At 42.1% G+C, this 25,936-nt stretch overlaps 1 protein-coding gene across 1 annotated transcript in view; it reads left to right on the forward strand.

Annotated features, from left to right (window-relative positions):
* Window positions 1-25,936, forward strand: part of trrap (transformation/transcription domain-associated protein) — a 305,269-nt gene that overhangs the window by 12,668 nt on the left and 266,665 nt on the right. The window contains exons 6-18 of the mRNA XM_073060184.1: window positions 598-681; window positions 1,699-1,755; window positions 1,839-1,964; window positions 2,827-2,904; window positions 5,177-5,265; window positions 7,838-7,934; window positions 8,031-8,169; window positions 10,891-10,969; window positions 12,763-12,997; window positions 15,571-15,883; window positions 16,908-17,005; window positions 19,840-20,034; window positions 21,008-21,199. Coding sequence (XP_072916285.1) covers window positions 598-681; window positions 1,699-1,755; window positions 1,839-1,964; window positions 2,827-2,904; window positions 5,177-5,265; window positions 7,838-7,934; window positions 8,031-8,169; window positions 10,891-10,969; window positions 12,763-12,997; window positions 15,571-15,883; window positions 16,908-17,005; window positions 19,840-20,034; window positions 21,008-21,199 — 1,782 coding nt within the window. The remainder of the gene's footprint in view (window positions 1-597; window positions 682-1,698; window positions 1,756-1,838; window positions 1,965-2,826; window positions 2,905-5,176; window positions 5,266-7,837; window positions 7,935-8,030; window positions 8,170-10,890; window positions 10,970-12,762; window positions 12,998-15,570; window positions 15,884-16,907; window positions 17,006-19,839; window positions 20,035-21,007; window positions 21,200-25,936) is intronic.

Genomic DNA, 25,936 nt, shown 5'->3' on the forward strand with positions numbered 1-25,936 from the left:
AAATCAATCAAGGACAGACAGGACTGTACCCGTTGCCTCTCCTTTGACACAGTGGACGTGATAAAGCCTCAGAACCTGTTGCTGTCTGTCAGTGCAGTCAGTAATTCCTCTCCTCCCGCAGATGCTGCCTGATTTGCTGAGTTCCTCCAGCACATTGATGTTCCACATTCCAGCGTTTCCAGTCTCTCGTGTTTGCTTAGTAAAACCAGCACTTCGGTGTCAGCAAACATGAGGAAATCTGCAGATGCTGGAAATTCAAACGACACACACAAAATGCTGGTGGAACACTGCAGGCCAGGCAGCATTTATAGGAAGAAGCACTGTTTATAATATGCAGTCTGGGTTTTCAATATGCCCTGGGTTGCCGTTGATGGTGCTGGAATCCTGTCCTGACGAAGGGTCTGGCCTGAAACGTCAACAGTGCTTCTTCCTATAGATGCTGCCTGGCCTGCTGTGTTCCATCAGCAATTTGTGTGTGGATTTTGGTGTCAGACTGTGTTTATTTTATTATGATTATAAATTAAAAACTTGGGTGAGGTGAAGAGTCAAAGATTTAAGACCTCTGTTGTTACTTACATGTTGAATGTAATGTTCTAGGTTGAGAATGAAGAGAACGTTCTTATTTGCCTCCGTATCATCATTGAATTACACAAACAGTTCAGACCGCCGATCACGCAGGAAGTAAGTGCCCTTGCTTAAAAGATCAAACGGTATAGAAATTCATCAATTTTGTGTCATGTTTGGTGCCGAACCATGTTATGTTTCCTATACCTAAGTGTGGGTGTTGCTGGTCAGGTCATCATTCAGTGCCTATCACCCGTGACTTCTGGTTTAAGATGGCGCTAGTGAAGTCGGGCAACAGCTTACTGGTAATTCAAAAGGCAAGAAATATGACTAAATACTTTATTAATAACGCTTTCTGTGGTAAACTATCATCACAAACAGTGAAGAGGTGAGCGAGGGTGAAGTTGACTCGGGTCGATCTGTGCGGGCGTGATGCACAGTCGGAGTGTGGAACATTTGAGATAAAGCGAGGTTGAGATGGTTCGGAGTTGGTAATGGAGTTGGAGAGAGTGAATCGGAGAGGAGTTGGCGAGGAGTTTCTGGGCAAGGGCTCCTTCCCCAAACTAAACAACTTTATGCGAGGATCAGGTGGTTTCATCATCACAGTTACTGATATCAATCTTTAATTAAATTCTCCAGCTGCTCTGATGGAATTCAAGCTCATGTTCCCAGATCATTATTCCAACTCCTTCAACACTAATCCAGAAACTCAACCGTATCCTAGTTCTCAAGGTCAAAGATTGCTTATTATCATTTTTCGGAACACGGGTGTAAAGGCGAACAAAATGATTGTTACTGCAGCGTTAAAAACACAAAAACCATGAAAGAAGCAGTAATTATGAAATAAATCCTGTTAAGCTCAATGTACAAGTAGCTCTTTGTGTATGGTGTATATACATAAGATTAACTTGTATACGTAAACTGTACATAAAGTGATGCTTAGGTGCAGGAGTATCTGAACATAAGGTGACTTTGACAAGAAAATAGATTCATATTGTTATTTTTTAATGCTTTAAAATACCTTTGAAATTTTAAATGCTTTCAAAGTTTCTGGTTGAGTTTGGATTCTGAGGTTTTGGAGAATGCAGAATATAATGAGCACAGTTTACTGAGAAAATCTCTGCTTCCATGCAGATTCACCACTTCCTTGATTTTGTGAAGCAGATTTACAACGATCTCCCAAAAGTCGTGGTATGTATTCTGCTGGGGATTGTTCTGTGACATTCCTGAACTCCTCTTGAGGCAAAATCCTTAATTTTTCTACTTCCTCCTAGACACGATACTTCGAGAAGCCTCAAGCAATCGCTGACAACACCGTCCCCTCCCCAGAGATGGTGGGCATGATCACGCAGGTTGCAGTCAAGACCAACCCCGAGCGAGAGGATAGTGAATCAAGAACGGTATGTACACCTATCTAAACTTGTATTGTACTTCATCTTAGCGACTAGATGTTCTGAACCCAAACTCGGACAACTGTGTCTCTTTTAACGGTTTGTAAAGACTGAAAAATCGTAATTTTAATCTACATAAACATTTAAATTTTAGAAGAGATGCACAAAATGGGATGGGTAGCTTGATCAGGGTAGTGAGGGAGAAGGTCTTGTGTCTAATAACACCACTATTGTACACTCAGTGACTATTTGGTATAGGAATAGAACCCAGTATGGCGTTCGCCTGCCGCAGCCCATTCACTTCAAGGTTTGGCATATTGTGCATTTAGAGATACTGTTCTGCACACCACTGTTGAGTTACTGTCGCCTTCCTGTCGGCTTGAACCAGTTTGGCCATTCACCTCTGACCTCTCTCAATAACGAGGTGTTTTCGCCCACAGGATTGCTGCTCACAAGCTGTTTTTTGTTTCTCGCACCATTATCTGTAAGCTCTAGAGTGTGTGTGAAAATCCCAGGAGATCAGTAGTTTCTGAGATGCACAAACCACCCCATCTGGCACCAACAATCATTCCATGGTCAAAGTCACTTAGATCACATTTCTTCCCCATTCTGATGTTTGGTCTGAGCGATAACTGAACCTCCTGACCATGTCTGCATGCTTTTATGCATTGAGTTGCTGCCACATGATTAGCTGATTAGATATTTGCATTGATGAGCAGGTGTACCTAATAAAATGGCCACTGAGTGTATCTGCTTCCACCACGAATCCTGGCAGTCCATTCCAAGCATCTTTTTATTTTTAGGAAATGCTTATGCTTTCTCTCTATATTAATGTCAAACTCCATCTTTATATGAAATATTTATCTTTCAGCATACCATAATTCCCAAAGGCTCCCTTTCGCTCAAGGTCTTGGCTGAGCTGCCGATCATTGTCGTTCTCATGTATCAGGTAGTTACTATAATTTCCTGTTATTTTTAAAGCACCATTGTATTTTTAATGCTTGGGAAATTGTGGCATTTTAGGATTCTGTCTAAAATCATTTAACATCCCATCCTGTTGCAAGTTATTGTGGTGTTAGTGTAGCAGTTAGCATAACACGGTACAGTGCCAGCGATTGAGGTTCGATTCCCGCTGCTGTCTGTAAGGAGTTTGTACATTCTCCCAGTGACCACTGGCTTCAAATGGTTTCCTCTGGGAGCTCCGGTGTCCTCCCACATTCCAAAAACTTGATGGGCCAAATGGCCTAATTCTTCGCAATGGCTTACGAGACCACTCGTTCTGTGGAAAAAGTTGTCCCTCAAATTTCTCGAGGACCAACTATGTTCAGAGGGGCAGATAGTCGAACAGTGTATCCATCTTTTGCAAACCCTTCAGTAGTTGCATAGACCCCTGAAGAGTAGACTATCTGTTGGATGGAAGCGACCAGCAACTCTGATAGAGGCAGATGCCAAGTTGTTAAGCTCACCAGTGGGAGGTGGTGCTTTAACGCTGCTGGCCCACCACCCCGAGGGAGTCTTGATCATAAGCGGGCCAAAACTCCTGAAGACAGGTGGCGGATCAACTAATGATCCCACTGATGATAGCACAGGACAGTTAACATCTTAGTCCAAGTGTATTTTTAATTCTGTTATTAAATCTGCCCACTCACCCTAAACCTGAGCCATCTAGTTATTGATTCCACAGCTCTTGGGGAAAAGACTGTGTGTATTTACCCTCTTTATGCCCCTCATAATTAATATATACATGGTCCAAATGAGTTTTAGTTTGCTGATTGGTAGTGCAACCAACCCATGGTTTAAGCAAATTATCACAATCATGAATGCATTTTGAATTGATGTAGTATTCCAGCACGTGTATGGGAGCTGTTACTGTTTCTGCACTAGGATACAGCTACTGGTTATTGTGGTTGAGTGCTCGAGTAATTTACCGACATAAAAGGTAAGGCTGTTGTAAGGATAAGACAGTCCTGCTGAAGGGTCTCAGCCCAAAATGTCAACTGTACTCTTTTTCACAGATGCTGCCTGGCATGCTGAGTTCCTTGAGCACTTTGTGTATGTTGCTTGGATTTCCAGCAACTGCAGATTTTCTCTTGTTTGTGATAAGGCAGTTCCCTCGTGCTTTTTTCTGCTAAGCAGTTACAGCAATATAAGCCAGCAGCTGAATTCTCAACCATTTATTCTCATTCACCCATTGCAAAGAAGCATTAATTGCCATAGACACCTGTGGAGGCCATGTCATTGGGTATATTTAAAGTGGAGATTGATAGGTTCTTGATTAATGGGATAATAAATCGTGCTTTATGCTGCTCAACCTGCTGCTTTCCTGGAATTCCAGCATTATTTTGAAATCTATGTCATTGGGCTGCTGATCCTGTCAAATCAGCATGACTGCTAATGAGTTGTTATCCTTGCAATGCGACTCTTTGAAACCTACCAAATGTTGAAAGGCCCGGATACAATGGATATGGAGAGGGTGTTTCCTTTTGTGGGGAGATCTAAGACCAACGGGCACAACCTTAGAGTAGAAGGATGTCCCTTTAGAGGAGAATTTCTTCAGCTAGATGGCTATGGAAGCCAAGTCATTGATATTATGTTGGATCGACTCAATGGGCTGATTGGCCTAACTCTGCCCCTGTCTTTATAGTCTTATCTAGTAGCGAGTAATACTATTGCTGCACTCCCACCCTAATTACTAACTTTAATCAGGTAAGCGAGGGGAGGCTTGTTGTGGTTGGATTCTTGCTTTGTGATTACTTCCTTAGTGCTTGTTACCCCTTCTCCTGCCTTGTGTTTTAATGATAAAGATTAGCTTTATTTGTTATTTGTACATCAGAATATGGAAACATACAATGAAATGTGTCATTTGCGTCAACAACCGAGACAGTCTGAGGATGTGCTGGGGGCAGCCCACAAGTGTTGCCGCACTTCTGGTGGCAACGTAGCGTGCTCACAGTTTACTAACCCTAACCTGTACAGTTTTGGACTGCGGGAGGAAACTGAAGCACTCTGAGAAAACCCACCTGGTCACAGGTAGAATGTACAAACTCCTTATAGACAGTGGCAGGAATTGAACCCCGATTTACCCCAACCACCACCAAACCACAACAGTATAGTGAAAGTTACGTTCCTGGGTCACTGACTCGGTAATAGCATTACACTAACAGCTGCGTTACTGTGCTGTTAATTGTCTAAAATGTAATGTTGTTCCTACTTCATTTCAGTTGTACAAGCAGAGTATCCACAATGTTGTATCCGAATTCGTCCCTTTAATAATGAGCACCATCATGCTACAAATCACACCTCAAGCAAGGTGAGTGGATCTCCTCCAGATGGTGCTGTAGACCACAAGGTTTTTCTCATTTTAAAAAATAATCTTTTTATGATCATTTTGACCACATTTTTATTTGGTGTCGTGCCATCTGTGCAATATGATTTTGAAAGGTAGTGAAGCAGGCACCCAGATGAACCAGTGACAAGTAATAATAACTTACTTATTGAGCACTTTTCATAGAAGCAATGTGGTTCAAAGTGCTTTACAATGGGATAAAGTGCAACCATAAAAATAAAAGAGACGATGATATTAGTTAAAGGCAAGATTAAATAAACAGGTTTTGAGCTGGTGTTTAAAAGTGTCAACTGAGTCTGCATCCCTTATAGTTTTAGGTATTGAATTCCACAGTTTAGCAGCACAGATCAAAAAAGCTGATGATTGATGAAGAATATAATCTTCCAGGGGATTTGACCAACCTTATGAAGTCTCTGACTTTTGGCAGACTTAGAGTGGTTTTTTACGTTGTTCAGTATTTTTGTGGTGCATGTCTTTATATAGGATAAATAGACAGGTTTGTATCCTGGATTGAACCATCTTTGTGCCTCATGATAAGAAGGACCAAAGCGCACTCGAAAGAAAACGGAAAATCCTGGGTATATATTGCTTTGGAAATGTTCAGTCAAAGTAACGGTGGAGTTTATTGTCATCTGCACAACTGCATATATGAAAGCTGTGATGCTGCTGCCACCAAGCTTTTTATTGCAACTGCGCACGTATAAGACCCATTCCTGCTCCTGTGTCTACTGGTGTTATGTATGCTGCAGCAGCACCACAGGCACATGGCATCATATAATTAACATTCACAAGAAAAACATAAATGAATCATAATTTATACACTATTTTTACAAGACCGCAATTAGAACGAAAAGTCCATTTTGCTCACAGTTGCTAAACTGTAGTGATCAGGGTTGTGCTGGTTGGTTCAAGAATTAAGTGGTTGAAGGGAAGTAGTTGTTCTTAAATGGGGTGGTGTGGGACTACCTGCTGCAAGATGGCAGCTGTGAGAAGATGGCATGACCCAGATGGAGGACATCTGTAATGATAGATGTTGCCTTCTTGAGGCAGGGTCTACTGATGGTGGGGAGGGATGTGCCTGTAATGTATTAGTCATGGGCTATTTCTGTCTGTACTTATGCTGCTGTACATTTGACTTGGTGTGCCAGACAGTGATATATCCAGTCAGGATATTTTCATCGGGATCAAGGATCAGCCTTATTCGCATTTACATGCATTAGGAATTTGGTGTGATGTGTTAGTCAGGGCGTGACATCCAGTTTACATTTAATAATTATAATGAATAAAGAATTATATAGGAATAAAAAAGCTAATGAAGTTAGAAGTTAAAGTAGTCAGGACAAAAAGGCATCACTATATTTGTAGAAGTTTGTTAGAATTTTTGGTGACAGGACATTTTCTTTTCACATCTTCCTTTGTCCTTCCTTGCTAACTCAATCTATCTTTTTTGCTCAGTTTTTTTGTTATGTTAGTCAATATAAATGAATTTAGCTGATATCAAAAGGAGCCCTCTTAACTCGCTCCAAATTTGGATTTCTTCCACGGGGACTGCCAGTTTATAGTTTACACAATCAGGGTATTTTGTGGTTGGTCTCTGGAGTACGCAGTGAATAAAGTCTCGCGTCACTCCTGCTGTTCACTTTTGATTGTCTTGGGTTTAGAATATGTTAATCACTAAGGTAATTACTTCCTCTACTGTGAGGCATTACGCATTTTAGCTGTGGTTGGGATTATAAGTAGAGCTCTGTATGGGTTGATGCTGCAACTGTCTTGAGGGAAAACAATTAGATTATAGTACAATACAGCTCAGGCCCTTCAGTCCACAATGTTGTGGCAACCCTTTACCCAACTCCAAGATCAATCTAACCCTTCCTGCCTACGTAGCCCTCCATTTTCATATCATCCACGTGACTATCTAAGAGTCCCTCAAGTGCCCCTAATGTATCTGCCGCACTCGCCACTCTCCGTGTAAAAAAAAACTTGTGACATCTCACTCCCATACTTTTCACCCAGCACCTTAAAGTTATGTTAGCCATTTAGCTATTTAGCCTTGTGTTAGCCATTTCCACCCTGGGGAAATGAAATGTCTGACTGTACATTTCATTGAAGGCTTTTATCATCTTACACACTTTCATCAAGTCATCTGTCATCCTCCTTCTCTCCGAATAGAAGCACCCTAGCTATTGAATACTTTTGAAAAGGCTCTCCAGCAACAGTTGGATTGGGTTCAATTTTGGTCTCAGCTGGTGATCTTTGCTATATGTAGATAGATACGAAAGTTTTTTTTAACTAAACCATAGTTGAAATTTCAATAATGGATGTAGTAGGGGTTTAGTGGGTCTCCAGAAACAGTGCCAAATATCCTTTGGATGATTACAGTGCATGTAGATTTTCACCTTTAGACATTAAGTAGAAAAGAGATCTTTTAAATGCTTTACATTGTTCTAGATAAATTGTTGTGCATTTTATTTTACAATTAAAATTAGATATTTGAGTTCCTAGATTTGAACCTTAACTGATATACTCTTTATTATAGACAAAATAAACTTTACAACAAGGAACTGTATGCTGATTTCATCGCTGCACAGATTAAAACGTTGTCCTTTTTGGCTTATATCATAAGAATCTATCAGGTATGCCCTTTTCCCTTTGAATTGTGGTATTAGTTGAACCATGTAAGAGATTCTATATCTGATTCTGAATTACCAATCCTGCATCTCTTTCTGTAGGAGTTGGTGGGGAAATATTCTCAACAGATGGTAAAAGGAATGCTACAACTGTTATCTAACTGCCCTTCTGAAACTGCGCATCTACGGAAGGAACTTCTGATTGCAGCCAAGCACATTCTAACCACTGACCTTCGCAACCGTACGTATTTCTGAGTCATCAAGTCAGGTCAAGTTTATTGTCATTTCGACAATAAACTGCTGGTACAGTACACAGTAAAAATGAAACAACATTCCTCCAGGACCCTGGTGCTACGTGAAACACAAAACTACACCAGACAGCACAAGGCTACACTAGACTACATAAAATAACATAAAAACTGCACTAGACTACAGACCTACACAGGCCTACATAATAATAAATGATGTAGATGTCAGTCTAGACTCTGGGTATTGAGGAGTTTAATGGTTTGGGGAAAGAAACTGTTGCACAGTCTGGTTGTGAGAGCCCGAATGCTTTGGTACCTTTTGCCAGATTGCAGGAGGGAGAAGAGTTTGTGTAAGGGGTGCATGCGGTCCTTCATAATACTGTTAGCTTTGCGGGTGCAGTGTGTGGTGTAGATGTCTGTAATAGCAGGAAGAGAGACCCCGATGATCTTCTCAGCTGACCTCACTATCCGCTGCAGGGTCTTGTAATCCAAGACGATGCAATTCCCAAACCAGGCAGTGATGCAGCTGCTCAGGATGCTCTCGATACAACCCCTGTAGAATGTGATGAGTTTTTCAAAGCTCAGAATAAATTTATTTTTGAAGTACCTATATGTCACCATATACCACCCTGCATTTCATTTTCTTGTGGGCATCCACAGTATAGACAAAGAAACACAATCGAATCAATGGAAAACTACACCAAAGATTGTAGTTTGCATAATGCTACAACTAATGCATACAGTACAAGGAAACTACCTGCAAATATGTAAAGAGAAACAAATTAATAAATAATGTTGAGTTTTTAAAGTTGTGTGAAAGTCTAAGAAGAAGAAAATAATAATAAATTGTACTGGAGTGTCTTGCTGATTATTTTAACAGCACATTTTTTTTCGTATTACCCTACTTTCAGCATCTTCTATCCTAAGTAACAGAATTGTAGAAAATTTTGATGCAAGAAGTGGCCATTTAGCTTGTAACCATAGAACCGCTGAGACTAATACACCCTCCCCAGCTCTTGAGTGTGCCCATGCAGGTTCGCATAAGAAAAAGAGGCAAGAATACAGCCTGTCTCTTTGCAATCTTTTTGATCTCCTACCGTGAGGCAGAAGGTACTGCAGTATAAGAGCTAGGGTTTTTAGTCTGGGTAACAGCTTCTTTCCACAGACTGTGAGACTTCTGAACACTCTACTATGAAAGTGCAATATATATAATTATATATAAATATAATGTGTGTATGTACTACTGTATATTGGGGTTGGTGTGGATGCAGACACACCCAGCTCTGAGACACCAGCCAAGGTTATTTGATTTTAAACAATTGGTTTATTGATCATTACAGTATGTCTCTCTGGTGCTTCCCGTTTCCTCTGCTTTGCCTTCCCCTTTTCCCAACTATGATTCCCCCCTCTCTGCCCCCTTCCCACTCTCAGACCACAACGGAGACCCATATCAGAATCAAGTTTATCATCACTCACGTATGTTATAAAATGTTTTTTTGCAGCAGTACTGTGCAAAACATAAAATTACTATGGTACTATATATAGCTGTATATATGTGTGTGCCTAAGACTTTGCACAGTGTGTATGTACTACGTTTTGCACCTTGGCCCCAGAGGAATGTTGTTTACATTTAGTTGTCTACACGTGTACAGTTAAATGACAATAAACTAGAACTTGGACTCAACTCTCCCATTCAATAAATCAAGGCTAATCATTTACCTCACTTTCCTGCCCTTAATTGCTTAATATTCCAAAATTTATCAATCTCGGTCTTGGAGGCATCTTTTTCAAATGGTCAGAAGACCCATTCGAATTGCCATGTTATAGAACGTAATCCAAAGGGCCCTTTGTCCATTTGTATATGATATGACATTTCATCGAACTGTATTTGTAGAGGCGTAGATAAGTGCTTGATTGTTGGTTACTGACATGATGGGCCGAAGGGCACATTCCCTGTATGGCTCTATAAGTCTCTGATCTGGTCCTTACTGTCTTTCACTGTTGGAATGACCTTGTGTATGACAGCCTTTGTTGATGAATCTCTTCCCATCCTGATGGCATGAACATCGATTTCTCCAATTTCTGGTAATTTCTCCCTACTCCCTTTTTCCCTTATTTCATTCCCCACTCTGGTTTCTCTCTCATTCCTCCTCCTCACCTGCCCATCACCATTCCTCTGGTTCCTGTCATCAATGAGTACTGGTGTGTGTTCTCTCAAAGTCCCCTTCAAGAAATCCATAATCAATTCCTTGGTCTTGCTGACATTGACTACGAGATTGTAGACAAGTCCTCAAGTCAGTGACAGTGTAGTAGTCGCTTTGTATTTCATGTGTTCTGTAAACTGATTCCTTAGACGTACAGTATTATGCATTTGTAATTACTGTTCAGGATTAATATCTACTCTGGTGACTACATGGCAGTGTATGTTTAAACCATCCCTTGGGCAAATTTATTTTCCATATTGTGAACAGTGAACTCTCTATCTCAAGATTATACATTTTTAACAACAGACATTGTAGTTGCTGTTTCCTTTGTGAAACTAAGTATTTACTGTGCTGGACAGTAGTAGCAGGAGTGTAAACATGTTTATATGGTCTAATTTTGTTAATCTTTCACAAGGGAAGAGTTAATGATCTTTAATTAGTTTTTATGTTTGCATTAATGAGACACCAGTGATCATTCTCCGCATAACACCAACAATTTGTTTTTTATAGAATTCATTCCATGCATGGATAAGTTGTTTGATGAATCTGTGCTAATAGGCTCGGGGTACACAGCTCGTGAAACGCTGAGGTAAGTCATTTGCTTGGGACTCTGGAAATGTATTAGGATGTTTAATTAAAGATTACCTGTGTGGAGAAGTTAAACATTACCAATGATTTGGCTGCCAGTAGCCTTAATGCATTGAAAGGCAGCAAAATTGAGAATTTGTTACTTCAATGTTGACATCTAATGAGTTTTCAGTGTGCTGACGTCTTAATATCAGCATGTTTACAAGTGTGGGTTTAGAATTTCATCATTGTATAATTTTTCAGCAGCACCTCCATCTCCTAAAAGTACCAGACAATCTACTGTATTTGGAAAAGCTTGCTGCTTTTATTTGAAATACACTTAGTGACCACTTTATTAACTACACTTGTCCACCTGGTCATTAATATAAGTATCTAATTGGCTAATCATGTGGCAGCAACTCAATGTGTAAAAGCATGTGGACATGGTCAAGAGGTTCAGTTGTTGTTCAGACCAAATCTCAGAATGGGGAAGAAATGTGTTCTAATTGACCTTGACTGTGGAATGATTGTTGGTGCCAGACAGGGAGGTTTGAGTATCTCAGAAGCTGCTGATCTCCTGGTTTTTCCATGCATAAGTTTCCAGAGTTTACAGAGAATGTTGTGACAAACAAAAATCATCCAGTGAGTGACAGTTCTGTGGGCAAAAATGCCTTTTTAATGAGACAGGTTAGAAGAGAAAGGTCAGACTGATTCAAGCTAACAGGACAGAGACAGTAACTCAGATAACCACACGTTACAGAGTTGTGGAGAAGAGCATTTCTGAATGCACAAGGTGCCAAACCTTGAAGTGGATGGGCTACGACAGCAGAAGACCATGAACAGACACCCAGTGGCCACTTTATTAGGTACAGGAGGTATGTAATAAGGTGTCCACTGAGTGTATAGTTGGAGAGAACTCCGGAGCATTGTGAAGCTTTTCATTTCAGTGTTGCTGTGTGTGAGGCATTCGTGGGAAATGGAAATTGCAGATTCCTGTACTTATTTTCAGGGGATGCAAGGCTCTTTCAAGGCATGGGCCCTCTGGTCCAATACACCCCCTCTTGTCCTGCTCTCTGTTAGCAAGGTCATCCAAAGTATTATTTTTGCCCATGTCCTGACTTGCATCATCACAGTCCAAGTTAAAGTCTAAGTTTATTGTCATCTGCACAAGTACATGTATGCGGAGGTGCAATGAAAAACTTGCTTGAATTTAGATGCACCAGCCAGTAAGTTATAACCGATGCTAACCAGCTCAACCTTGTGCCTTTTACATTAATCCTCTCCTAACTGTGTGGTAAAGTAGTAGTTAGCTCAACTTTATTACAGTGCCAGAGAATCAGGTTCAATTTCTGCTACTGTTTGTAAGGAGTTGGTACATTCTCCCCGTGACGCGTGGGTTTCTTCCAGATGCTCTGGTTTCCTCCCACAGTCCAAAGACATATGGGTTTGTACAGTAGGTTAATTGTTCACATGAGTGTAGTTGGGTGGCATGAGTTTGTTGGGTTGGAAGGGCTTGCTACCATGCTGTATCTCTAAATAAATTAAACAAAAAACATTTTATCAAATTCCCATTAACTTCCCCAAGTTTTACTGCTCACCTACGCACTAGAGATTATTTAGTGGTCCCAACCCACACAATTTTGGAAGAAACCGGGGAAACCCATGTAGTCACGGAGCAAGGAAACTTCACACCGATGGCGCTGGAGGCTGGGATTGAACCTGGCTTGCTAGAGAGTCTACCACTGCTCCACCCTGTTGTGTCACCTACTGGAAATTTGTGCTTGACTTGCATCTCTTTTGCCATTGTTCAAACAGACCTCTGGCCTACAGCACCCTGGCCGACCTGGTGCATCATGTCCGCCAGCATCTCCCACTCAATGACCTGGCCCTCGCTGTTCAGCTGTTTGCGAAGAACATCGATGATGAGTCGCTGCCCAGCAGCATCCAGACTATGTCCTGCAAGCTGCTGTTGAATCTGGTGGACTGTATTCGATCCAAGAGCGAGCAGGAGAATGGGAACGGAAGAGATATTCTGATGAGGATGTTGGAGGTATGGGATGTGAACTAATTAGTTCAAGTTTTTTGTTGTCAAGCACATGTTTTATTTGTGCAGCAGTGTAGTATTTTTAAAGCATGGTAACAAGTCCTTCTGGCCCAATGAGCCTGCGCCGCCCTATAACACACGTGACCAATTGATCTACTAACCTGTACATCTTTGAACTGTGGGAAGAAACTGGAGCACCTGGAGGAAACATGCAGTCACGGGGAGAACGTACAAACTCCTTCTGGGTAGCGGCAGAATTGAACCCAGGCTGCTGGTGCTGTAATGAGGTTACACTAACTATGCTACTGTGTCGCCATTGTAACCATGAAATTCCTGCTCAGTGGTGTCCAGCAGCACTTTGATGGTAGAGCACTGTCAGCTGTCAAGAGCAAAGGTTCCCAGCATCTTTAATGCCATGGGGCCTTGCCATGGAACCCAGGTTTGATAGCCTTGGACGAGGATGTGCTTAGACAGCCACATTACTGTGCCTCCCATAAACATAATAGTACATTAAAAAACAGAGGAGAGACAAAACTTAATGTGAACTTAAATTAACATAAATTATATTAAATAACAACTAAAACTAGTGCCAGATTGTGTGTGTGTGAGAGAGAGAGAGAGAGAGAGAGAGAGAGGAAAAAAAAGAATAGTCAGAGATAGTGTTACGGTCTTTCAAGTTGGTTGAAGTGGGGAAGAAGCTTGAAGTGTAAGTCTTCGATAAGACCATAAGACAGAGGAGCAGAATTAGGCCATTTGGCTCTGCTATTTCATCACAGTTGATGCAATTTTCCCCCAGCTTCAATCTCCTGCCTCCCCTCCGTACCCCTACCTGTCCATCCTCCACCTATCTTTGTATAGCAAACTTTGCAACAAAGCCATCAATTCCTTCATCCAAATCATTGACATATAACATAAAAAGAATCAGTCCCAACACAGACCCCATCGGCAGCCAACCAGAAAAGGCTGTCAACATTGTAGGCAACATTTTTAGTTGGCTACTGCTGGTACTGAAAAGCTTCCCAATTCTCTAACTTCCCACTAAATTTTGCTCCATTATATGCCCTCTCTTTGGCTTTTACGTTGGCTGTGACTTCTCTTGTTAGCCATGGTTGTGTCTTCTTGGCTTTAGAATATTTCTTCTTCTTTGGGATGTATATATCCTGTACCTTCCGAATTGCTTCCAGAAATTCAAGCTCTTCAAGCGTTGGAGGCCTCATCAATTATGGCTTCGATGGTGGGGGTACATGATGATGGACATCACCTTCCTGAGACCTTGATTCTTGTAGACATTCCTCGATTGGCGAGAGAACTGGACGCATGATGAAACTGGCTAAGCCCACCAGTCTCTGTAGCCTCTTGCATTCAGGGTGCATTGGGTGTGATCGCAGAAGAAATTCCTTCTCACCTCCATTCTAAATGGACGTCCCTCTATTTTGAGGCTGTGTTGTTGGGTCTTAGACTCTCCCACCTTAGAAAACATTCTCTCCACAATCCACTCTTATCGAGGCAACATTCGATAGGTTTCAAAGCGATGCACTCCTCATTCTTCTAAGTTCCAGAGAGTACAGGCCCAGAGCCATCTAATGCTCATCGTAACACTTCACATTGAGTAAAGTAATTGTCCACTAGTTGGTGTATGCCTTACATTCTTGTTTATATTCTTATCTCATCTTGGTATGACAAACGGCTCTGATCCCCATTGGAAAGCATAACTCACCTTTGTACAAAGACTTTTCTTGCCTGGGTTGACTGCACACTGTCTGTAAATGATCCTTTCTTGCTCATTACCATGTCTTGGCACAACTTCCACAAATATACACTTGATAATCACTTTATTAAGTATATCTGTACACCAGCTCATTAATGCAGATATCTAATCAGTCAATCATGTGGCAGCAACTCAATGCATAAAAGCATGCAGACGTGGTCAAGAGGTTCAGTTGTTGTTCAGCTCGAACATCAGAACAGGGAAGAAATGTGATCTAAGTGACTTTGACTGTGGAATGATTGTTGGTGCCAGACAGGATGGTTTGAGTATCTCAGAAACTGCTGATCTCCTGGGATTTTTACACATAACAGTCTCTAGAGTTTACAGAGAATGGTGTGAAAAACAAAGAAAAACATCCAGTGAGTGGCTGATCTGTGAGTGAAAACATCTTTTTAATGAGAGAGGTCAGGAGAATGGCCAGACAGGTTCAAGCTGACAGGAAAGTAACAGTAACTCAGATAGCTATGTGTCACAACTGTGGTGTGCAGAAGAGCATCTCTGAATCTTAGCAAAGTGGCCACTGTGTGTATGAATTAAGGTTAGATATTAGGGGCAGATATTTGGCAATATTAGGCTAAATTTGAGATATTAGTTATTGCAGCTTAGTTCTTTGTTAAAGCTTAATTATTAATTAACTATTACAGCTTATTCCTAATTATTTTGAGGTAGTTACTGATGTAAAATTCTAATTCTGCTTGTTTGAGCTCTTTCCTTCAGCTGAAATCCGTTTCCGTGATTGATTGGAATTAGTATCGGCCGCTAGTGAGGGAAGGCAGTACATATTAATCTTCCATTTCTGCTTCAATTCCAGGTGTTTGTCCTGAAGTTTCACACCATTTCTCGCTATCAGTTGTCCACCATCTTCAAGAAGTGCAAACCTCAGTCAGAGCTGATGGCCACTGACGCCCCCATCGCTTCAGCCCAAGCGACTCCCACCTCGTCTGTGCCTCCTCCTGCCCCACCCACGCCGACTCTCCCCGCTCCAGCCTTGGACAAACATGGAGATAAGGACAAGGAGGAGAAGCAGACTTTCCAAGTCTCTGATTGTCGCAGCTTGGTTAAGACGCTGGTTTGCGGAGTAAAGACAATTACTTGGGGCATAACCTCATGCAAAGCGCCAGGAGGTAAAGGCAGACTATCACATTTACTTATCATTCATTTCCAAATGACGAGAATATAAGAGTGGGCATGTAATGCTGAGGCTTTATATGGCATTGGACGGACCACATTTCTGGTATTGTGAGCAGTCTGGGGCCCAGTATCTGAGAAAGGATGTGCTGTCAGTGTAGAGGATGCAGAGCAGATTTACGAGGTTGATCCTGTGAATGTAAAATGTTTGATGTCTCTGGACCTGTACTTGCTTGAGTTCAGGAAAAAAAGTGGGGGGGTCTCATTGAAAGCTGCCAAATATTGAAAGGCCAGGATAGACTGGATGTTTCCAATAATGGAAGGATCTAGGACCCTAGGACACAGCCCAGGATAAAAGTGTGTCCCTTTAGAACAGAGATGAAAAATTTCTTTAGCTAGATGGTGTTGAATCTGTGAAATTCATTGCCACAGATGGCTGTGGAGGCCAAGTCATTGGGTAAATTTAATGCAGAGATTGATAGGTTCTTGAGAGGGAGGTTGAGTCCACTCTTCCAAACCCCTCTCTCCTAACCCCCCAGGGGCTTGGGTTTAGGGTGAGAGCGGAAAGACTTAAGTGCCCTTGGGGGGTCACGCAAAGGAAGGTGAGTATGTGGAATGATCTGCCACAAAAGTGCTTGAGGCTGGTACAGTAATATAATTTCAGAAGCATTTGTATAGGTACACGGAGGGGAAATGCTTGAAGGGATATGGTCCCAACACAGGAAATTGGGACTGGACATGGACTAGTTGGGCCAAAGGGTCTGTATCTGTGCATTAGGACTTGTGTATCAGAGATGTGGAGGTTGGCATCAGAAGCATGAGACCCTAATAAATAATAACTACTCACCATGCAGATTATCAACAGGATGTGGTGGTGAAGCCTTTTTCCTAAATGGGTAAATCAGTGTGAGATGTAGTTAAATAAGAACATCGAAATAATAACATTTTATGAGGTGCTCTGTGGAGAGCTCTTGTGTGGGGTCATCAGGTTCTGAATTATTTGTTTTCTTTCCTTTACAGAGGCTTCATTCATTCCCAACAAACAGTTACAGCCAAAAGAAACACAGATTTATATCAAGCTGGTTAAATATGCCATGCAGGCTTTGGATATATACCAGGTACAGTACTGAACCTTGTGATGGGATTTAGTTGCTGCCAGCAGGGATGACACTGTCTATAATCCGAGTGTTTTGCCAGGTCATTTCAGAGCGATGTCATTGTAGGCCTGGAGTCACATAGGACAACAATAAAAAAAATTGTCAAGTCAGTTGGATTTTTGAAAAAAAGTCAATCATCTATCTTTAAAGGCCCCTACTATTCTGGACATGCCTTCTTCTTGCTGTTACCATTGGAGAAGAGGCACAGGAGCCTGAAGACCCACACTCAAAGTAAATTTATTATCAAAGTACATATATTTCACCATATGTTACTTTGAGATTCATTTTCTTGCAGGCATTCATAGTAGAACCAAGAAATACAATAGAATCACTGAAAAACTACACAATGACTGACAAGCAACCAATGTATAAAAGATGATGAACTGTGCAAATACAATAAAAAATATATAATAACTTTTCAGTATTCTGTTCTGGTAGTGGTTATGGTAACGGTTTACAGTACTGGCGATTGCTGTCAGAGTTGAACTCGTACAGCTTTCCGTAAGCAGTTTATACTTTGCTCCTTGTGACTGCGTGGGTTTTCTTAGGGTGCTCTCGTTTCCTCCCACATTCCAAAAAGATGTACGGGTTGGGGTTAATGAGTTTCCTGCATGTTATGTTGGCGCCAGGCACATGGTGACACTTGTGGGTTGTGTGCGGAACAATTTTAATTTTTAATTTAGAGATACACGGTAACAGGTCCTTCTGGTCCAGTGAGATGCACTGCCCGATTACGTCCATGTGACTAATTAATCTACTGAGCCATACAGCTTTAGAATGTGGGAGGAAACTGGCCTGGTCGCTGGGAGAATGTACAGTCTCCTTACAGACAGTGGTGGGAATTGAACCCATGCGCTGGGACTGTAATAGCATATGCTAGCCACTGTGCTAACCTGCCTCCCTTTTCCTGTGCCACTACGCTTGCAGTGTGTTGATAGTTCGTGCATTTTACTGTATGTTTTGATGTACATGTGACAAATAAAGCTATTTTTAATCTTTAAAATCTTTACGATATCAGTGGACAGCCTGTAGCCAGCAGCTGCAGTGCAACCCCCCCCCCCACATCTGGACATCCAGAATCCTGGATAACTGAGTCCACTTTCAGTTATATAAGACCATAAGACATAGGTGCAGAATTAGGCCGTTCGGCCCATCAAATCCAGTCCATCACTCATCATGGCTGATTTATTATCCCTTTCAACCCTATTCACCTGCCTTCTCCCTGTAACTTTTGGCACCCTTACTAATCAACAACCTATCAACTTCTGCTTTGAAACAACCCATCTGTGACAATGAATTCCATACGTTCGCCACCCTCTGGCTGAAGAAATCCCTCCTCACTTCTAAAGTAACATCCCTCTATTCTGAGGCTGTGCTGTCTGGACCTAGACTCCCCACTATAGGAAACATCCTCTCCACATCCGCTCTATATAGGCGTTTCAATACTTGATAGATTTCAATGAGACCCATCTTCATTCTTCTGAACTCCAGCGAGGACAAACTGACTATAGAGCTGGCCACTTGTAAAAATCTGTTATTAATGTCATATCTTCATTGATGAATAAGTAACTAACCAAGCACATTAAATGATGCTGGTACACAGGGCATGTTGATTAATAGGAGCCTGGAATTAAACATAATCTATTAATCCCCCGTGACCGAGTCTGTGATATATTTCAATGTGTCTCTTGATTTAAAATAAAGATTCTCTTCATTTTCAACAGTTTTAGCTGGCTATAAATAGTGGTAAGCAAGAGGGATTTTGGAAAGAGTGAACTTTGTGCAGATTTAGCATGGATATGTGCACAGTTCTGTGGTTATATTGGTTGTGAATGATGAGATGGGAAAGGCATGCGTGAGGAATCAAAAGCAAGCTAGGGTCACTATTTGGTCTTTTTCAAGGATTTCATGACTTTTTGATAACCCAGTCAATGTTCCTGTTTGTATTTCGGTCCAATTTCCTTTTGGAAATAACTGAGAAGATCTGCTTTACCCGCCCCCCCCCCCCCCCCTTCATATAACATGTCATAACATATCAATGTGTGCGTGTGGGGCAAAAAGAAAAAAACGTCAGATGCTGGAATCCTGAACTAAAGTCCGACAGTGTCTTTGCAGTGAGAAATGAAGTTAATGTTGATAACATTGAAATGAGTGGGAAAGTGGACCTCAGGAAGGAATTCAATCAGGGATTGATTAATGGAGCAGGTTTGGCATCGGGGGGTGGGGGTGCGGTCCTGTAGAGCCACCAGTTGCTAATATTCCTCGTTTTTATTCTCTAATTTTATAATTATGTAGTGAAACTTATTTGGGCCATTTGCAAAGGAGCTGGAGGAGCTCAGTGGGTCAGGCAGAATCTGTGGAGGGAAATGTACAATTGACATTTTGGGTGGAGACTCTTCATTAGGAATAGGGCATTCATGGGACGTTTAGCCTATCCTAACGAAATGTCTCAATCCCAAATGTCAACTTCACATTCCCTCTATAGATGCTGCCTGTCGCATTTAGATTGAAATTCATTTATTTATTGTAAGTATGAATTGTGTCACTTGCATTAACCACTAGCACAACCCAGGATGTGCAGGGGGCAGCCTGAAAGCTGACATTCAGTTTCTTCAGCTGCTTTGTGTGTCGTTCCAGCTTTCCAGCATTTGCATTCCCGCATGTCTTGGGCATCTATGATACAGTGTGGATGCTGTAACTAATACTTGTACTGCTTCCCTGTGCCCTATAGGAGAAAGCTTCCTAGAATCCAGCAGATAATTATGTTCTCATACAATGGTCATCTTTGATTTTAGGTACAGATCGCTGGGAATGGACAAACGTACATTCGAGTGGCCAATTGCCAGACAGTAAGGATGAAGGAAGAGAAGGAAGTTTTGGAGCATTTTGCTGGTGTTTTCACAATGATGAATCCTTTAACGTTTAAAGAGATATTTCAGACAACTGTACCATACATGGTGGAAAGGATCTCAAAGAACTACGCACTTCAGGTGAAGTATGATCTTAAGGTCATTATCTTAAAAAAACACATTATTCAGCATGAGTGGCACATTGACAGCAACCATCAGAGGAGAAAGTGTTTAAGCCAACTCAAAATTCTGCCGATGCTGGAATCTAGTAAAAATACAGAATGCTGGATAATATTTTTTAATTTGCTTTTAATGGGATATAGACTTGGTTCATGATATAATTGCCTCCTAAACTGAGCCTGACACCATTTCAGAGGGTAATTAAATAAAGTAATTTAATTGCCAGTCGAATTAGAGAGGTCGGGTATAGGCCGAACTGTGGCAGCAGGGTTCAGATCCCGGAGTGGTCCAAGAGCAAGGAATGACCTGATGTTTGGACAATTAAGCACTGGGCCAGATTGAAACGGTCAGGATGGTTGGACCGGGGGCGAGGTGAGGGCCAGTTTTGTCTGGATCTGCTCCGCACTGAACTGAGGCTGTGGCCTGCTCCAGCTTTACTGATACCTGGCTTTGTGTCTTTTGCAAAACTTCAGTTTTGAGGGTGAAATGTTTTAAGATAAACCTGAAGGGGGTGTGAGTGTGGAACAAGCTGCCACCAGCAGAAATGATGAATGCTCCACCGCAACGTTTAAGTGAAGTTTGGATAAGTACATGGATGGGAGAGGTATGGAGGGTTATGGTCTGGGTGCAGGTCGATGTGGCTAGACAAAATAACAGTTTAGCATAGACTAGGCGGGCCAAAAGACCTGCTTCTGTGTGGTAACACTCTATGACTCTAGGAACTTAGTGTGTTGGGCAGTATCTGTGGAGGGAAGGAATGACTGACGTTCTGGATCATGATGAAAGGTCTCATTTTGAAACGTCAGCTGTCCATTGATCTCCACAGATGCTACCTGACCTGCTGAGGTCCTCCAGCAGTTTGTTTACTGTATGCATTTTACGTTTCACAATTTAAGATGGGCTGAGATTTACCGCCTTGCTGTCCTTCCTACAGATCGTGGCCAACTCTTTCTTGGCAAATCCTTCCACTTCTGCTCTCTTTGCCACCATCCTGGTAGAGTACCTCCTGGACCGCCTCCCAGAGATGGGCTCCAATGTGGAGCTCTCCAACCTCTATCTCAAGCTCTTCAAGCTGGTCTTTGGCTCGGTGTCTCTGTTTGCTGCTGAAAATGAACAGATGCTGAAGGTGAGGATGGGGAGATTGTATGGTGCGCAGAGTTTGGTGTTTTCACCAAAGATGATTCTTAAATCAGATCCAACAGCTCTAACGCATGGGTATTGGAAGTTGACAGGAGAACTGGAAGGAGGAGGTATCATGGTCATAGCCTTGCCCAAGTGGCTTTTTCTCTTAAGTTCTTTGTTTAAATGTCTGCTGATGCCATGTTCAGAACTGAAGTTTGATAGAAGACAGAACATAGAACAGTACAGCACAGGACAGGCTCTTCGGCCCTCAATGTTGTGACAAACCAATTTGTAATCAAATGGCCAGCTAAGGTAACCTCTTTTGCTGTCACAATGTCCAAACCCTTCCATTTTCCTCATGTTCATGTGCCCATGTAGAGTCTCTTAAGTGTCCCTGATGTATCTGCCTCTATCACCACTCCAGGCAGTGCATTCCAGGCACCCACCACTGGGCACTGTGGTGATGTGGTGTTGTTTACTTTGAGCAAGACTGATAGTGCGATCACTCGAGTTTAATATTATTTTCTCTTGAGTTGTCATCTGGGATTCTGGGGTGCTAGGGTTGATTCCCTTAATGAAGAATAACTGTGTGTGACTTTTACGTGGGGAGGCTGAAGCATGGGCAGCCAGCAGTCCTTAACAGATCAGGATCAGGGTCCAGTGGCATGGAGTGCAGTATGACTGGGGATCCTTCCTCCTCCTTCACTGCTGTTGTGATGTATCATCATCTTCTTCCAGCTCCACTACTGAGGTCTTGGTTGGGAATGCTCTTTGTCTGGAACCTCCTCCTTGATCATAGAAACATAGAAACTACAACAGATTACAGGCCCTTTGGTCCATAATGTTGTGCCAACCATGCAACCTACTCTAGAAACTGCTGAGAATTTCCCTACTGCATAGCCCTCTAGTTTACTAAGCTCCATGTACCTATCTTAAGAGTCTCTTAAAAGAGAGTCTATCTATCTCTACCACCTTCGCTGATGGTGCATTCCACGCACCCACCATTCTCTGTGTGAAAAACTTACCTCTGACATTCCCCTTGTACCTGCTTCCAAGTTCCTTAAAACTATGCCCCCTTATGTTGACCATTTCAGACCTGGGAAAAAGCCTCTGGCTATCCACACGGTCAATGCCTTCATCATCTTATACACCTCTATCAGGTCACCTCTCAACCTTCGTTGCTCCAAGAAGGAAAGGCCAAATTCACTCAATCTATTCTCATAAGGCATGCTCTCCAATCCAGGCATCATCCTTGTAAATCTCCTCTGCACTCTCTGTATAGTATCCATATCCTTCCTGTAATGAGGTGACCAGAACTGAACACAGTGGAGTCTGTCTAAGGTCTTGTATAACTGGAACATTACCTCATGGCTCTTGAACTCAATCCCACGGTTGATGAAGGCCAACACACCGTATGCCGCCTTAACAATACTGTCAACCTGCGCAGCAGCTTTGAGTGTCCTATGCACATAGATCCCAAGATCTCGTTGATCCTCCACACTGCCAAGAGTTTTACCATTAAAATTGTATTCTGTCTTCAAGTTCGACCTACCAAAAGGAACCACTTCACACTTATTTAGGCTGAACTCCATCTGTCACTCTCAGCTGATCTTTCAAGAATCGATAGATTCCGGCATTGTACCGGATGACTGGAAAATTGAAAATTTTATCCCCGCTATTTAAGAAGGGTGGGAGGCAGCAGAAAGGAAACTACAGACCTGTTAGCCTGACATCAGTGGTTGGAAAGTTGTTGGAATCGTTTGTTAGGGATGAGATTAGAGAGTACCTGGAGAAGCATGACAAGATAGGCTAAAGCCAGTATGGTTTCCTGAAAGGAAAATCCTGCCTGACTAACCTACTGCAATTTTTTGAGGAAACTACAAGTAGGGTAGACAAAGGAGATGCAGTAGGTGTGGTGTGGTTGGATTTTCAGAAGGCCTTTGACAAGGTGCTGCATGTGAGGCTGCTTAGCAAGGTAAGAGCCCAAGGAATTACAGGGGAGCTAGTAGCAAGAGTGGAGCATTGGCTGATTGGCAGAAAACAGAGAGTGGGAATAAAGGGATCCTATTCTGGCTGGCTGCCGGTTACCAGTGGAGTTCCACAGGGATCGTTTCGGGACCGCTGCTTTTTATGATGTACGTCAATGATTTGGACTATGGGATTAATGGATTTGTGGCTAAATTTGCCGATGATACAAAGATGGGTGGAGGAGTGGATAGTGTTGAGGAAACAGAGAGCCTGCAGAGAAATTTAGATAGTTTAGAGGAATGGGCAAAGAAGTGGCAAATGAAATACAATGTTGGAAAGTGTACGGTCATGCACTTTGGTGGAAGAGATAAATGGGCAGACTATTATTTTGATAGGGAGAGAATTCAAAATGCAGAGATGCAAAGGGACCTGGGAGTCCTTGTGCTGGATACCCTGAAGGTTAACCTCCAGGTTGAGTCAGTGGTGAAGAAGGTGAATGCAATGTTGGCATTCATTTCTAGAGGTATAGAATATAAGAGCAGGGATATGATGTTTGAGGTTCTATAAGATACTTGTGAGACCTCACTTTGAGTACTGTGTGCAGTTTTGGTCTCTTTGTTTTAGAAAGGATATACTGACATTGGAGAGGGTTCAGAGAAGATTCACGAGAATGATTCCAGGAATGAAAGGATTACTGTATGAGGAATGTCTGGCATCTCTGGAGTTCCCTGGAGTTCAGGAGAATGGGTGGGGGGGAAATCTCATAGAAACATTCCGAATGTTAAAAGGTCTGAACAGATTAGATATGGCAAAGTTTTTCTCCCATGGTAGGGGAGCCTAGGTCAAGAGGGCATGACTTGAGGATTGAAGGGCGTCCATTTAGAACAGATGCGGAGAAATTACTTTAGTCAGAGGGAGGTAAATCTGTGGAATTTGTTGCCACAAGCAGCTGTGGAGGCCAAGTCATTGGGTGCATTTAAGGCAGAGATAGATAAGTTCTTGATTAGCCAGGGCATCAAAGGGTATGGGGAGAAGGCAGGGGAGTGGGGATGACTGGAAGAATTGGATCAGCCCATGATTGAATGGCAGAGCAGACTCGATGGGCGGAATGGCCTACTTCTGCTCCTATGTCTTATGGTCTAAGGAGGGGTCCCAAAACAGATCCTTGCGGAACACCACTGGTCACCATCTTCCATGCAGAATATGAACCATCTACAACCACCCTTTGCCTTCAGTGGCAAGCCAGTTCTGGATCCACAAAGCAAGGTCTCCTTGATCCGATGCCTCATTACTTTCTGAATAAGCCTTTTGTGGGGAGCCTTATCAAATGCCTTACTAGCATGCTCATGAGATGAATGTTCATTATCCTCATTCTCCTCATCTCCATCCTAAATTTATTCCCCCTAATTATATTTATTTATTTATTATTTAGAGGTACAGCACGGTAACCGGCCCTTCTGGCCCAGTGAGCCCACGCCACCCAATTACACCCATGTGACCGATTAGCTACTAATCCTTGCATCTTTGGAATGTGGGAGGAAACTGGAGCACCCAGAGAAAACCCACACGGCCTTGGGAGAACGTGCAAACTTCTTACAGAGAGTGGCGGAATTGCACACCAGTCGCTGGTGCTGTAGTTGTGCTGTACTAACTGCTGTGCTACCATGCTACCCAATCTTAAGGCCATGTCCCCTCGTTCTAGTCTCTCGCCTTCCAAGTTGCATTGTGACATTGATTCTGTACATTTGTGTTGTCTTCTATGTAAGAGTACTCTGTGAATAACCACTTAGCGCATAATTCACCGAATGGTTGTTATAAAGGAGGAGGCCATTTGGCTTGTTGGTCCACATCAACTGAATGCAGCGTATCTATATATGTAGTGAACAAATTCTTTCCATTCAGCTGCTTATCCAGGTTCCTCTCCAATGCAACAACTGAACCTCTCTATACCACTTTACTGTCAGTGCTTTCCAGATCATTCACTGTATGAAGCATCTGGTTACTAGTGTGTAGGCAAAGCTAGGTGGCTTGCTCTGTTTTTTTTCTCTCCATTTCTTCTTCTCCATTAATTAGGTTAAATGTTTCTTGTAGTTCAAATTCCTTGTAAGGTATTTTTGTATTTGTATGTGTAGGGAAAAAATTGAATTGACTCTTGACGGATTGAAATGATGTGACTGTTTTGAAATGTACTTTGCTTGATGATTAATGGTTTAATATGTAATTTTATTTTATGAAGGTCACTTTAAAATAATATATTAGTCAAACACTCTTCTTTTGTTCACCCTGTCAGGAAATTCAAGGTTGAGTGAATTTAATGAGCTGTAACAGAAATTTAAATGTTTTGTTCCTATGATCCGTATGTTAATGTACTTTCAGGGAAGGTCCACCAGCCTTTTGAAATTTATCAATAGTCCCTAAGGTGAAGATGACAGTACATAAGTTTTAATTTTCCCAAGGATGTCTAATTTTTCTATATTTTTAAAAATAACTGGTAAGAGATTTTCTCAGCTGGTCATGTATAATTGCTTGAGGTAGACTGCGTAGATCAACACACAAAATACTGGAGGAACTCGGCGGTCAGGCAGCATCTCTGGAGGGTAATAAACAGTCAACATCTCAAGCCGAAACGTTGGACTGTTTATTTCCCTCCATAGATGCCGTCTGACCTGCCGAGTTCCTCCAGCATTTTGCTGCTCTGGATTTCCAATATCTGCACAATTTCTTATGCTTAGGACAGTGTAGATATTGTGATAGGCTAGCTGGAGCAGGTTGG

The sequence above is a fragment of the Hemitrygon akajei genome, chromosome 11 (genome assembly GCF_048418815.1).
Source record: "Hemitrygon akajei chromosome 11, sHemAka1.3, whole genome shotgun sequence".
Taxonomy (NCBI): Eukaryota; Metazoa; Chordata; class Chondrichthyes; order Myliobatiformes; family Dasyatidae; genus Hemitrygon; species Hemitrygon akajei.